The sequence below is a fragment of the Salmo trutta genome, chromosome 16 (genome assembly GCF_901001165.1).
Source record: "Salmo trutta chromosome 16, fSalTru1.1, whole genome shotgun sequence".
In the NCBI taxonomy this organism is placed as follows: Eukaryota; Metazoa; Chordata; class Actinopteri; order Salmoniformes; family Salmonidae; genus Salmo; species Salmo trutta.
In genome coordinates, this window is record NC_042972.1 from 13,972,651 (window position 1) to 13,987,659 (window position 15,009).

The 15,009-nt window shown below is 43.1% G+C and overlaps 1 protein-coding gene across 1 annotated transcript; it reads right to left on the minus strand.

Moving 5' to 3' along the window:
• Positions 1-423: 423 nt before the first annotated feature.
• On the minus strand, positions 424-12,021 carry LOC115150132 (casein kinase II subunit alpha). The gene is made up of 13 exons (XM_029693091.1): positions 11,882-12,021; positions 9,285-9,553; positions 9,005-9,116; positions 8,764-8,865; positions 8,628-8,678; positions 6,490-6,549; positions 6,095-6,178; positions 5,710-5,820; positions 5,290-5,391; positions 4,966-5,066; positions 4,700-4,848; positions 3,795-3,884; positions 424-1,923 (listed from the first exon to the last, which is right to left on the minus strand). Exons 2-13 carry the CDS (start codon positions 9,383-9,385, stop codon positions 1,805-1,807), a joined length of 1,182 nt encoding a protein of 393 aa, XP_029548951.1. The 5' UTR covers positions 9,386-9,553; positions 11,882-12,021; the 3' UTR covers positions 424-1,804.
• Between the last annotated feature and the right edge of the window lie 2,988 nt (positions 12,022-15,009).

Here is a 15,009-nt window from a genome sequence, read left to right on the forward strand (position 1 = left end):
GCAGTGGTCATTCAGATGGAACTGTTAACAGGCAAAGGTGTGTGACGGCCAACACGCTGCTCGTCCAATTAATTTATTTTTTATTTAAACTAGGCGAGTCAGTTAAGAACAAATTCTTATTTACAAAGACGACCTATCCCGGCCATACCCTAACCTGGACGACGCTGAGTCAATTGTGCGCCGCCCTTTGGGACTCCCAATCATGGCCGGTTGTGATACAGCCCAGCATCGAACCAGGGTCTGTAGTGACCAATTTAGCACTGAGATGCAGTGCCTTAGACCCCAATCAGCATCTAGGATCCAGACAACCAGTTTTATTATCACTGTTACAATTAATTTAAAAACATAGCAAAAACGCATACTGTAGAAGTGACGTCAAAATACAATAATTAAGGAAATTGATTTTTGTCAACTCAAATCAGATATACTTGATAAAATGTGTTTATTTACACAAATATTTTCAAATACTAGTCTACATACGGACAAAAATATATACAGTGATGTAAGGACTCATACAACTTCATTATGTCGATGTATGCATGTATTTCATATGTTGAGAGATTTCAAATGAAAAAAGAATGCATATGTACAGCAACACTCAAACAAGATTCCCATTTCTGGCACAAACACAGGAAAAATTCAACTGTTCAAGTTCAATACATCCTTCAGTGTCTAGCCAAACAGATGATTGATCACGAAACTTAGCCTTGAAACAAACTAAATAAAAATAAAATAAAAACTTTCCTCAGGTTCGAACAGCAGAGATAATACATTTCAAGCCAACTTAACCAGGACTCCGGTGCTTTCGTATTCTGTTGTGATCTAACAAATATTTTCTCCCCCATATTATCTCCACATAACTCAGTGTAACTCGCCAAGAAAACAAAGGTTTGGTCAGTCTCTTTTTCCAAACGATTGAGTAAACTTTGGTTTTTTTACAACTTGAATTAATTCAAGGAACTGTAAAGCAGCAAGTTTGAGAGAAACGTTTCAAATTAACCGAACGGATGGCTTTGTCTGGATTTGGATGACAATACTGCCATCAAACCGTTTCCACAGTAAATTAAACCCATCCAGCACCATAGCATTTCAGTACAAAAAAGGAAAACTGTCAGGGAACCCTTACATCAAAAAGACTAGGTATCCAGTTCGGTAGAAAGGCAAGACATACTATTCAGACTAAAGTGTCATTAGTATAGGTGGAGTGAGGCGGCTTCAGTGTTTCAACACACGACTGGAGCACAGAACAGCACCAAACACTTTCAAATGCCGTGGCGAAGTCTTTATAATGGTGGTATGGAGTTCTGGATTGACCTAAACACAGGGGATTGCTTAAGGTGTTCTAGCCAGGTCTTGTTTGACAACATTGCATTAGTAAACTACAGATTCTGCTCCTTTTGGTATGAATGTTAGCGTCCTTTCCTGTTGCCTTCCGCTAACTACTTTGCGTGACCATTGTCAGTGATGTACAAACAAAACGTGTTGCAAGGGGAGGGACCCCCGTCACCAGTGGATTCGTAACTTATTCTTGGCTTGTGAACATAAGACACAGCCACACACACAGCCACACACACACAGCCACATCGTCACTTCAAGATGAAAGGAATACCTGTACGTATCAATTACACAGAACATTCATTTCATATGTCTGTTTACCTCAAGTTCATTAAAGGAGATACAAACTAACATTGTTCAGATGAGACTGCCTTCAGAGGTTGGCATTCCTGGATCTCAGGGCAGTTGGACTGTGTGAGTGAGTAGAGGTGGTGGCGCGGGCAGAATGAGTGGCCCCTGTTGGTTGCAATCACTGGGGGGGACCAGCAGCGGCGGGCACGGGGATGCTCAGGGCGTTGGTGGCAGCAGAGAGAACGGGCGAGCCGGTGAGGGTGACCAGGGCAGTAGCAACTGGCAAAGCAGAGATGCCTAGAGAGAAAGACAGGGAATTTAGCTTAACTAAGCATGTGGGTTACTTAGAAAACACTCCAAGGGAGTTCTGATGATGCAGTGACTACATTAACCAATGAGTTACATAGGAATGATGACAATGGATGCACTCAAATATGCTGAGAGTTGAGCTCTTCTGAAAGGTATTGCACTAAATTACAGTATGTCAATTATGACAATGTGATAGTCATTATTTTACTACCCATCTTTAAAGGCCTTTGCCAAATGTATGATTTTAGCCTTCTTATGCCATCCCGGGAAAAGTGTGCACGCCGCGGGCAAATTCTTTGGTCATAAACAACAGTCGGATGTCTTGGCTCGATCAGTGTGACAGGGCTATGTCTGCCAATTAAGTAACACAGAACCCAAACCGGCTGCACGCATAAGCTATCGTGCATATATGTATTTTGTCCCCCCACACCAAACGCGATCACAACAAGCAGGTTAAAATATCAAAACAAATTCTGAACCAATTACATTCATTTGGGGACAGGTCGAAAAGCATTAAACCTTTATGGCAATTTAGCTAGCTAGCTTGCACTTGCCAGCTAATTTGTCCTATTTTGCTAGCTTGCTGTTGTTAGCTAATTTGTCCTGGGATAAACATTGAGTTGTTATTTTACCTAAAATGCACAAGGTCCTCTACTCCGACAATTAATCCACACATAAAACGGTCAACCCAATCATTTCTAGTCATCTCTCCTCCTTCTAGGCTTTTTCTTCTCTTGACTTTATATTGCGATTGGCAACTTTCATAAATTAGGTGCATTACCGCCACGACCTCGTTCGTCTTTCAGTCACCCACGTGGGTATAACCAATGAGATGGCACGTGGGTACCTGCTTCTATAAACCAATGAGGAGATGGGGAGAGGCAGGACTTGCAGCACGATCTGCGTCAGAAATGGAACTGACTTCTATTTCAGCCCTTGGCAACACAGACGCTCGTTGGCGTGGGTGCAATAATTGAATAATATAGGTTTCTACATTTATTTTGCAACGCTCACGCACGCGACTGGAGCGGTGTAGTCAGCCTGTAAGTAACACTACGTGCAGTCGTAGTCTTGTGTGGCTGGTGTTGAGCCGATCCCGGTAACTGACCAATAGGAACACAGCCGGCACACAAGAATACGATCATTGTGAATAGTCCGATTGATATAATAGTTCAAATGAAACGTTTACATGCTGTGCAAGAAGAACGATTTCCCTAATAATCTTGCTTGCATAACATCTGTAATCAGCATACCTGATTGGATTTTGAAAAACTCACAAAAATCGGCAATCAAAATAAACATTCTACAACATGATATTTTGGGGAAGCTGCTTCTGAGTTCGGATATATAAAAATTGAATGTGAAAACTATTTCTAAGATGTATACTACAGTTTTTCCCGAACTCACTTGACTCGTTTATAAGCAAAGAAAGGCTTGCGCTGCTGGCAGATGCACAGATCAAACACACAGCAGCAGTTAACCTAGCCTCTCAAGCCAATTGCATAATGTGGCGACAGAACTATATCAAATCGTACAGGTTGATAAAGACATTAATTTGGTAACGTTGCACAGTGTGACGTTATAATCGTAAAAGATAGAATATGGATGTACAGTCTACAAAGGCCTTTAGAGAGAAATGACTAACATCAGTGACGGCATACTGAGGACATTTGCCTGGACACATATAGCAGGTGACCAAGCTTCATTGAATCTTTATACAGACCAAGTCGGCTGCTTGAATCCATTTCATTTCCAAGCTCGGCCTCCCACTGACAAAACATCCTCCTCAACACTGAGTAATGGGAGTTCAGACGAGGAGCCGGGAGGGGATTCAGGCTGATCGGTGTGTGTGCGCTCACCTGTGATCATGTTGGCTGTGCTCACGGCTGTATTTCCGCAGGGTTGGTTAGCCGACCCTGGCATGCGACCCTGCTCTTTCACAATGGGATCTGTGTGGACAAGAAAACACATATTGAACAAACCTCTAATGTCATGACTGTCCTGTGAGGATCCAAATAGGTCAGATCAGGTTTGCAATGAATGACTTCAACCAGACCCCCCCCCCCCCCCCCCAGGGGGGAGGAGGGAACTGGTGGAGGTTAAACTCACCTCCCGGACAATCACTGGTACGGCTGATTAGCCATCCTAAGTAAATTATCTTTGAAAGCTAATTTAAGTAGGACCATCCCACTACTCTGCTCAAACCACCATATTACGCTACTCTACACCACCATATTACGCTACTCTACAGAACAAAGCACACAGGGTTACAGTTGGGATCATCTTTCCTGTCAGCAGCAGCCACAACTAAATCATTTTCTGATCTAATCAATAAACCCACAGCAGTTCCATTCCAATCATTATTATGTGGGCAACTTTCAGAGAATATTCTAAGAACATCACCAACCTATAAATTCCTCTCACAGAAGGTTAAGAAAATTAATAAAAACGTTTTTATTAATTAAGTTAAGTTTCTCAACTTTCCGAGTTACTAAGGTAGACTCAGCGTTATGACGTTGTCATGAAAAGCACCGCAGACATTCAAATGAGCGTGATGTGAAACTGTACTCTCATACAGCCAGACATAGTATCTGGCCATGTACGCTTCACGTCATTAAAACGTGGTATCTACAGGACCAGAACAGCAAAGGAGTTTAGCCTTGCACTTCAACGCTCTTAGTTGTTGCGGAAATCAACCCGATATTGCTGTTTACTTCATGCATCGCTGAGTCTACCTTTAAAAACCTTCAACATCCACACTCACAGAAGTAGGGGTGATCCATGGCCTCGCGGGCAGTCAACCGGGCCTGATGGTCATAGCGCAGCAGCTTATCCAGAAAGTCCAGACCCTCAGGACTGATCAGTTGCTGGTTCTCACTGTGGACGAAGCGCTCCCACCGCTTACGAGAGTGTCTGGAAGGGGAAAGCTGGTTAAGAGCAGCTGTGTGTTTAGATTCAGGAGTTGGCTTTACAAAGTGCCCAAAACAAGTGCAGAAAACCACACATTCGTAAAGACAGACAACCACATACCTTCCCAGAATGTCATTGAACCGAGGCTCCAACTCTATGTTGTACTTGTCAATGTAGTCGTACAGGTCTTCCGTTCCCAACACCTTGGCTATTCTCACCAACTGACAAAGGGGAAAAAAATCATAGGGAAATATCATCATTCATGAATAGAACTGACAGGATTCCCGATAGTACCTGACATAATCAAATCTGTTGTATACAATCCATTTCCATCGGAATGTTCTGGAACCTTTCACCCTCCTGAACGGGCCCAAGGTTATTCTCGTCACTTGTAATGAGTGTGGCCCTTGCGACATGGTGGACAACGTTTTGGATAGTGTTTACCTGGTCGTAGTTGTCGTGGCCGTGGAAGAAAGGCTCCTTCCTGAAGACCATGCTGGCCAACATGCAGCCCAAGCTCCACATGTCCAGACTGTAGTCATACATCTGGAAGAAGAAGACAGTCAAATCAGTGAGTTAGAGAAAAGCCAAGATGGCGGAATGGAAGAGGAGCCTGCAACAGCCCCTTAGGGAGATATTGGGACCATCTAATGAAATGGATTTGAATGACCAATGGGAGATTTGCCTGTTTAGTTTTCACATTGCTGTGTTGAGCATGGTTCCAGTAACTACGGTGGATGCTTAACCAGCTCAGCAGTTTGGTTCAATGGTGTGAAAAGGGTATGTGTGCATGTAGCTGTGATCTACACAACAGAAAATAATATAGACTGAGCTTGACAATTAAACAGTAGCTGGACAACATACCTGATAATCGACCAGAAGCTCAGGTCCTTTGAAGTAGCGAGAAGCCACTCGGACGTTGTACTCCTGTCCCGGGTGGTAGAACTCAGCCAGACCCCAGTCAATAAGGCGCAGCTGGAAGAACACAAACACAGACAATCGATACTGAGAGGAGCAGAACAGGGTTGTGTTCATTAGGACAACAAACATAAATAAAGAGACAAACAGGGAGGGACTACTTGGGCATTGTAATGTCGTTGTGCAATATCTGCTTGTATTACAGCTCCAATTTAAACTACCATAATTTTTTTTGTCACATTAAATGTACTGATGACAAAGGTCTTGTCTACGGGCAAATCAGATGGAGAGAAATAAGCGTGCTTCTGCCGCATTGGTCATAAACACTCACCTTGCGGTGTTCGTGATCAATCATCACGTTGTGGGGTTTCACGTCCCTGTGCATGATTCCCATGCTGTGGGAGTAGTCCAGGGCCTGCGGACAGAAACATAATGGCTGCAAGTTAACAAGGAGGCTGGGGATTTAAATCAACAAAGAAATGCAAAGATGACAAAACAGATGTTTTCTTCCCGTCTGGGCGCACAAACATGTTGATGGGAAAATAGACGGTTAATATGTAACCGTCGGACAAACAAGGGGCTTATACTCTAAGCACCCGAATGTTCTTGTTTTGGGAAAGGAAAATGCTGACTCATGTCTAGCAGTCTCTGGGCATTCCAATACATTTTAAGAGCACAAATGAAATGGGGTAGTACACGCCCAAATTACAACATTACGAGACCCACCTTGAGGATCTCGAACATGTAGAACCGGATGTCATAGTCCGTTAGGGTCTGGTACAATTGCTGCAAGTAAAAACGGATGAATCAATACTGTGATTTAACCAAACCCTGAAGAGTCCATGCATATATCTGTCTAACCAACCTGAACCCATCATCTAATACAAAGAGTTCACATATTACTCAAATCACAAACTATCAACTTGGGCATCTGACTGGTAACACTTAGGCCTATTACGGAACACCAAACTTGACGCAACCATTCCAATTGATCATCATGTACCAGTGATTGAGGATAGAACCACAAGACAAGAAACATCCTGGCCCCCGAAGACAGCACTGCACCTGTTTACATACACTTAGGTTGGAGTCATTAAAACTCATTTTTCCAACTACTCCACAAATGTCTAGTTTTGGCAAGTAGGTTAGGACATCTACTTTGTGCATGACAAGTAATTTTGCTAACAATTGTTTACAGACAGATTATTTCACTGTATCACAATTCCAGTGGGTCAGAAGTTTCCATACACTAAGTTGACTGTGCCTTTAAACAGCTTGGAAAATTCCAGAAAATGTCATGCCTTTAGAAGCTTCTGATAGGCTAATTGACATAATTTGAGTCAATTGGAGGTGTACCTGTGGATGTATTTCAAGGCCTACCTTCAAACTCGGTGCCTCTTTGCTTGACATCATGGGAAAATCAAAAAAGAAATCCACCAAGACCTCAGAAAAAAAATTGTAGACCTCCACAAGTCTGGTTCATCCTTGGGAGCAATTTCCAAATGCCTGAAGGTACCACATTCATCTGTACAAACAATAGTACGCAAGTATAAACACCATGGGACCACGCAGCCGTCATACCACTCAGGAAGGAGACGTGTTCTGTGTCCTAGAGATGAACGCACTTTGGTGCAAAAAGTGCAAATCAATCCCAGAACAACAGCAAAGGACCATGTCAAGATGCTGGAGGAAACAGATAGAAAAGTATCTATATCCACAGTAAAACGAGTCCTATATCGACATAATCTGAAAGGCTGCTCAGCAAGGAAGAAGCTACTGCTCCAAAACCGCCTGAAAAAAAGCCTGATTACGGTTTGCAACTGCACATGGGGACAAAGATGTACTTTCTGGAGAAATGTCCTCTGGTCTAATGAAGCAAAAATAGAACTGTTCGGCCATCGTTATGTTTGGAGGAAAAAGGGGGAGGCTTGCAAGCCGAAGAACATCATCCCAACGGTCTAGCACGGGGGTGGCAGCATCATGTTGTGGGGGTGCTTTCCTGCAGGAGGGACTGGTGCACTTCACAAAATAGATAGCATCATAAGGAAAGAAAATATGTGGATATATTGAAGCAACATCTCAAGACATCAGTCAGGAAGTTAAAGCTTGGTCGCAAATGGGCCTTCCAAATGGACAATGACCCCAATCATACTTCCAAAGTTGTGGCAAAATGGCTTAAGGACAACAAAGTCAAGGTATTGGAGTGGCCATCACAAAGCCCTGACCTCAATCCTATAGAAAATTTGTGGGCAGAACTGAAAAATTGTGTGCGAGCAAGGAGGCCTACAAACCTGACTCAGTTACACCAGCTCTGTCAGGAGGAAAGGGCCAAAATTCACCCAACTTGTTGTGGGAAGCTTGTGGAAGGCTACCCGAAACGTTTGACCCAAGTTAAACAATTTAAAGGCAATGATAGCAAATACTAATTGAGTGTATGTAGACTTCTGACCCACTGGGAATGTGATGAAATAAATAAAAGCCGAAATAAATCACTCTACTATTATTCTGCCATTTCACATTCTTAAAATGAAGTGGTGATCCTAACTAACCTAAGACAGGGAATTTTTACTAGGATTAAATGTCAGGAATTGTGAAAAACTGAGTTTAAATGTATTTGGCTAAGTTGTATGTAAACTTCCGACTTCAACTGTTCACACTGGAGTACGGGGAAACAACATGCACGCCAAAAAAGGTTTCATAGGGCTTTGTTTCTGAATAGAGATGTACACTGTCAAGAAACGGAAGAAAACAGACTGCAACGAGGACGGACTACCTGAACTTGTCCAATAAGAAACGCAAACCGTTTTGATGTTGTGTGGTCTAATGAATACGACCCCGGTGTTTAAGCGGATGCTCCGTCTTACCTTGAAGTCTGTGTTGTTGACATGTTCAAAGACCAAGGCCGGTGTCCGAGACTGAAAGAAAAGGGGTTGTTACATTAAAGTCATGGGAGCCCCTCTAAAAGCGTAATACAGTTCTTTCCTCACCATTCCTACTCACCACTGGGTCTTTGACGATGTCTACAAGGGAGATGACGTTCGGGCCTCCGCGGAGGTTCTCCAGGATCTTAATTTCACGCTTGATTTTCTTCTTCTTGACGGGCTATGGACACAATTAAAGACCAATTGTATTGATTGTCTGGGTGGTTTTACTTCAATATGATTCCAACAAGCCAATGTGAGTCTGAATAGAATGGAAAATCTATGATCTGAATGATACTGATTTCTCATCGTGGCCTTACCTTGAGTATTTTCACCACAACCTTCTCATTGTTGGTGATGTTGATTGCTTCAAACACTTCACTGTACTTCCCACGTCCCAGCTTCCGCACCAACTGGAAGTCATCTTGATTTCTGCAGTCAGAATTGTTTTTGTCAATTACATAATTCAAGGAAATTGGAATTAAACTGCAGAGATTCAATGTGCAAAGAAGAGAACGTCATTAGTTAGTTTAGCGAGCACCAACCAACATTTTCTGACTTAAGTTAGAGACTGGGAGTGTGTGTGTGGTCGCTGCGTACCCCCATTCCACCACATGGGACTCATAGTCCCAGTACTCTCTGGGCCGTTGTGTGTTGACATCGGTGTACACGCGGGCCCGACTCGGCACGGGTCCTGACATGTCCGACAGCTTGGCAGAGGAGAGGGGGGTGCACTTACTGCAGAGAAGGATGAGGAGGGAAGAGAGTAGGCGGGAGAAGAGGGAAGGTGGGGGAACAGGTCAGGGGCCTCTTCCTGACAGGGCAGAGGGTAAGGGGGGCTTTGGCTGTTGGGCACCAAGGGAGGACAGCTGAGAAAACAGGGGGAAAGAAACAATGTCAGTTATATTTGAGACCATCACCTAGGCCAGATCAAATACGTATCATTGACATGGGTGTAAAAACATCCTGCAGAACTGATGGCCAGTGCAGACAATCAACGTTTCTACAGGTGTGTGTGTGTAATGGAATTTGATGCACTGTTACAACACTGATTACCAGCAGGCTGTTTTAAAATGTTCAATGTATCGCCCCTAAAGTATTGACAATGTTTAATTACTAAAGCTGGTGGGGATAAGCTATGCGACTATTGATTTAGTTTAAAATACAAAATCCATTCTCTTACTGCCGTGATCATCAACGTTTGATGGAATTCACCAATAACACCACACAAAAAAGTCAAAAAAGGTGTGAAAATACTATCACATTTGACTTTTTATACTCTAACAGAAGTTCCCATTTGTTCAGAAAAATGTTCATACATACTCATATAGGCTTCTATTGATAAATGATGATATCTATCCATATTTCCTCTGCAATAGTCAAGCCTTCGCTCATCTTTGCCAACAACAAACGGTCATAACTCTGGTGCCTGTCAAAGATATCCTCTAGCTCTGTATAGAGGTTGGCATAGGTATGGTTTTTCATTTATTTAAACATTTACTTAACTAGGCAAGTCAGTTAAGAAGAAATTCTTATTTACAATGATGGCCTACCCAGGATGACGCTGGGCAAATTGTGTACCGCCCTATGGGAATCCCAAATGCGGCCGGATGTGATACAAAAAAAAGAAAACGTGAGTACTATGAGTGTATTTGGGGCTTACCTGGTTCGTAAGTGACCCAGGGATATGTAGTTTTACTTAGCTTTGAGGTGTCTGGTACATCTAGCTCTCTACCTCTGATAGTATGTATCTGACCTAGGCTTAAAGTAAGAGCTTTTAGCAACAGTCTGTGGGAAGCAAGAAGTCATATACAATTCCATTTCTACTTAGTGTGCTGGTGGGCAGGATGGTTGGTCATTATGAAGTGACACGAGGTATGCAGAGGCAGTGGGTCTACAACAGACCCACATTTGGAAAGTATGTTTAATAATATGATCCTTTAGATATTTTGTCCCAAACTATCACCCGTCATAAAGACCAACCTCCTACTCCTCCTTGAAGTTGCCTCGGCACCGGGCAGAGCCCAACTGTAGATCCGGGTCACGACACCATTGTAACAGAGTGCTTTTGTTCTGCTTCGAGCAACTAGAACCACTGAGTGACAGTTGCCTTTAGATTTCAGTTTAATATTAACTCCAGCCAACATGCTACAGGCGAGTTCCACATCCACTACATTCTAAAGTTAGCAGTTTTATTCTAAAAAAATACGTAGTAATGAATAATCTTCTCTACAATGGATGCAAGACACGTTTGGGGAAAAGTGGTGTTGCTGCCCTCTGGCTAAGATATAGCTAGCTAACGGTAGGTAACAGTAGCGAATGCCATGTTTGACAACAAACATGTGTATCTAGCTTTTGAGGAATAAGAAAGGTTTGTTTGCTCAGTGCCTCGTGACTAGTTACATTAGTTAGGTAGACTAACGTCTCCCGAGTGGCGCAGCGGTCTAAGGCACTGCATCGCACTGCTAGAGGCGTCACTACAGACCCGGGTTCCATCCCGGGCCGTATCAATAACCGAGTCCCATAGGGCGGTGCACAATTGGCCCAGCTTCGTACGGGTTAGGGGAGGGTTTGGCCGGAGGGGCTTTATAAGTAGGCCTTCATTGTAAATAATAATTTGTTCTTAACTGACTTGCCTAGTTAAATACATTTTTAAATAAATTAAAAACCATACCTATACCTATTAAAATAAGAACGTTAACGAAATCAATGTAACAATTGTAGGTTGCAGCGTATCCCCAAACTCGTTCCTGGCGATCCTAAGGGATGCACGTTTTGATTTTTGCCCTAACACTACACAGCAGATTCAAATGATCAAAGCTTAACGATCAGTTGATTATTTGGATCAGCTGTATGGTGCTTCTAGGGAAAAAACCAATACGTGCACCCCTTGGGGTCCCCAAGACCAAGACTAGGAAACGCTGAGGGGTTGCTTCAAAGATTAGCTATACTAGCTAAGGTTAGCACTTTCACACATCTAGCTAGCTAACGCATGGCTGGTTTGCGCAGTAATAACTACATTGGACAGTTTTGTTATCCAACTACAGTAGCTAGCTACCGGTAGTCTCATCTAGCCCAGTTAGCTAACGCGTTAGTCACCAGTCCCAATGGCAAGCTTGAAAACTAGCTAGATAGCTAACTGACTTCTTGTTTCATAAAATAATTTGAACCAGTCATAACTTCCATTGTATAGTTACCTCTTTGATAAAATCTGTGACCCAACTCCTCTTTTAGGAGCGGAGTGAAGGCAGGGTCCCTTCCTTTCCTCTCGCCGGTGTACTTGCGTATGATTTTTGCTGTCTCAGGGACAATATGGCCGACTACCGCCACTCACGGCTGTTCTTCTTCTTTTGGCAGATCGCAACCAACTGAAAGGTGCATATGCCGCCATCTACTGTACTGGAGTGTGAGGCTGGTCTCCTTATTCTGTGGATTTTATATGGCAGTTGGCAACCAACTTTAAGGTGCATAACCGCCACCAACTGGACTGGAATGTGGACCAGAGACAGTGAAGGTCTAAATCCAACCCATCTCCCTAAGGAAACAAAATAAATAATTCAATACTACATCCCCTGAAGATTTCCCCAAATCAAATAATAATCGCTCCCGTACTCTCACATATTTCTGGCACTGAAATAGAACATATTTCACTGTCTCCATCTCCTCTCGACAATGATCACACTTCCCAGTTGTATGTTTCCCCAGCAATGTCAATGTACTTGTGTGTCCCAGTCTCAGCCTTGTGACTACACTTTCCTCCCTTCTTACATTTTTTACATTTCAGTCATTTAGCAGACACTCTTATCCAGAGCGACTTACAGTAGTGAATGCATACATTTCATAAATTTTTATTTTTTTGTACTGGCCCCCCGTGGGAATCAAACCAACAACCCTGGCGTTGCAAACACTATGCTCTACCAACTGAGCCAGGTGGGGGCAGGGAGCCTGAGGACCTCCCTGCCCCCACCTTTTCCTGGATCTTATATAGGTGTCTTCCCTTTCTCTCCCTGTTCCACAACTCTTGCCACTTATTTTTAACCACTGCTCTTATTAAAACTTGAAGCCCCACCTGAGGGACCACTGCTCTACTACACTAATCGATTCTTGAACTCTTCTGGCTGTATGGGTAATATTTCTCCCTCTCTTCCACATCGCTCCATCATCCGCAAACAATGACCTCACAATGACAGGTCTCACCTGAGAATACATCGTCAATCATAATAGAGAACAACAAAGGACTAATGACACTTCTCTGGGGGGTACCATTATCTACCTCATAGCTTTCTGACATAGAGCTCTCCACCCTCACTTGTATTAATTGCACCCAAAAAGAAAACCCTTTATCTAGTTAAAAACCCTTCCTCCTACCCCCATGTTATCCAACTTGATAAATAGGCCTTCCTTCCACATCATATCATAAGCCTTCTCTACATCAAAGAAAACAGCTACCACCACATCCTTATTTGCCTGTGCCTTCCGTATGACTGACTCAAGGCACAGTACAGGATCCATCGTTCCCCTACCTTTTCTGAACCCACTTTGATCTGGTGACATTAGTCCTCCACTCTCCAGAAAGTACGTCAGTCTTTCCGTTATCATCCTTTCCATAGTTTGCATACATGAGAGGTCAACGCTATCGGCCTATAGCTTAAAGGACTAGTAGGGTCTTTCCCAGGTTTCTGTATTGGCACCACTATCGCCTGCTTCCACCCTCCAGGTAAAATATATTTTGATTTGTTTTACACTTTTTTGGTGACGACATGATTCCATATGTGTTATTTTATAGTTTTGTTGTCTTCACTATTATTCTACAATGTAGATAATAGTAAAAATAAAGAAAACCCCTTGAATGAGTAGGTTTGTCCAAACTTTGGACTGGTACAGTATATGGATCCCCTGCTTTATAAAGGTAGCACATTCCCCTCCTCCCCCTGCTACCCTATCTCTACAGACTACAACATAACCTTGTAATACAACATCTGGAGTAGGTTTTAGCCATGTCTCATCAGGTTTGGCTGGTAACTCCTCAAAAACTGTTTGAACTCTTACCCATTAGCCATCAAACTTCTGGCATTCCATTGAAGGATTAACACCATAATGCAAATTAACCAATACCTGATTCCTGGCTGGACTGATTCTCAATTTTATTGATGTCATCCTGTACAGTTTCCCATGTCAGTCCTTTAATCCAAAGATACCTCACTGCCTGCTCCACTATGATCTTTATCTTTTTAGTCTTTGATTGTAATTTTTCTGTGCAATTGATTGCTGCTGTCACAAATGTAACAACCTTCCTCATGTCTCCTCCCAGTATGTGTTCTGCCCCATTCTGCTCCCTACTTCACGCCCAACTTGCATCTCAATCTGCCCTGGAATACCTGCTCTTCTAGGTGCCCCGATTGTTTCTGTGTGAACTACCTTCACTGCTTCTGCATACGAGATGTTACGCTCACTCCTCACCTGTTACACTTCCACCTGTCTTTTCATCACTGAACAACCCCCATACGCTACACTATGTTCTCCCCCACAATTCTCCCCCTCATATATCCTGATGAAGACAGCTTGGCTGTCGAAACGTTGGATATTACATTTTTGCATCTGAGCTCCCTTATTTTCAAGTTTTCTACTCCGCTAGCCAGCACCTCACCTTAATAGGTGTGCGTTTCTTTTTCTTCTAGATTACTCCCCCACAATTACAGCACTTTAACTGGACCCCATCTCCACATTCCCCATATGCATGTTCTCCCCCACACTTTGCACATCTCCTTTTGCCGTCCAGTTTGATCGGGCAGGCTACTATCCACCACACGTTTTCATACCTGCATGAGTTTGAGCGCCTTCTCAGACTGTTTAACATTGAAACACACCACAGCGAAAATTCCATTACAAAAAACTTTAGCAGACATAGTCTCTCCTACTTTACTCCCCAAATCCCTAGTCAACGCGATCGGACTCATTGCAGTGAGACTGAAAATCTTACTTCCCTCAAAAACATGAACGTTAATCGGGTTCTGATGACGTTGACCGGTTCAACTGCTGCCCGTCTGAGAAAGATGTCAAAATGGCTCCTGTTTATGAGCTCTTATTCTTCTTTATGTGGCTTTCTGGCATACTACACGCTACCGAGGCTGGTGTTCCATCTTCTGTTTCTCTTATCTAGCCCTTTGTTTCTGCCTACTGTTCAGGTGTTTGAATTTGTTACACATTGTGACACAAAAAGGGAAGGGAAAAATGAAGGGATAAGAATTGCCCTACCAACTAACTCTACACCCATTAAATCTTCACCGCTATTCCACTATTTGGCCCTGATCCTACACCAGGCCGG

Bases quoted from the DNA above. Each gene is read 5' to 3' on its own strand.
- LOC115150132 (XM_029693091.1), bottom strand. From the start codon at position 9,385: ATGTCAGGACCCGTGCCGAGTCGGGCCCGCGTGTACACCGATGTCAAC. The intron at 8,679-8,763 runs GTGAGTAGGAAT...CTTTTCTTTCAG, and splicing joins ACATCGTCAAAGACCCAGTG to TCTCGGACACCGGCCTTGGT. The intron at 1,924-3,794 runs GTGAGCGCACAC...CTTTCTCTCTAG, and splicing joins CACAGCCAACATGATCACAG to GCATCTCTGCTTTGCCAGTT.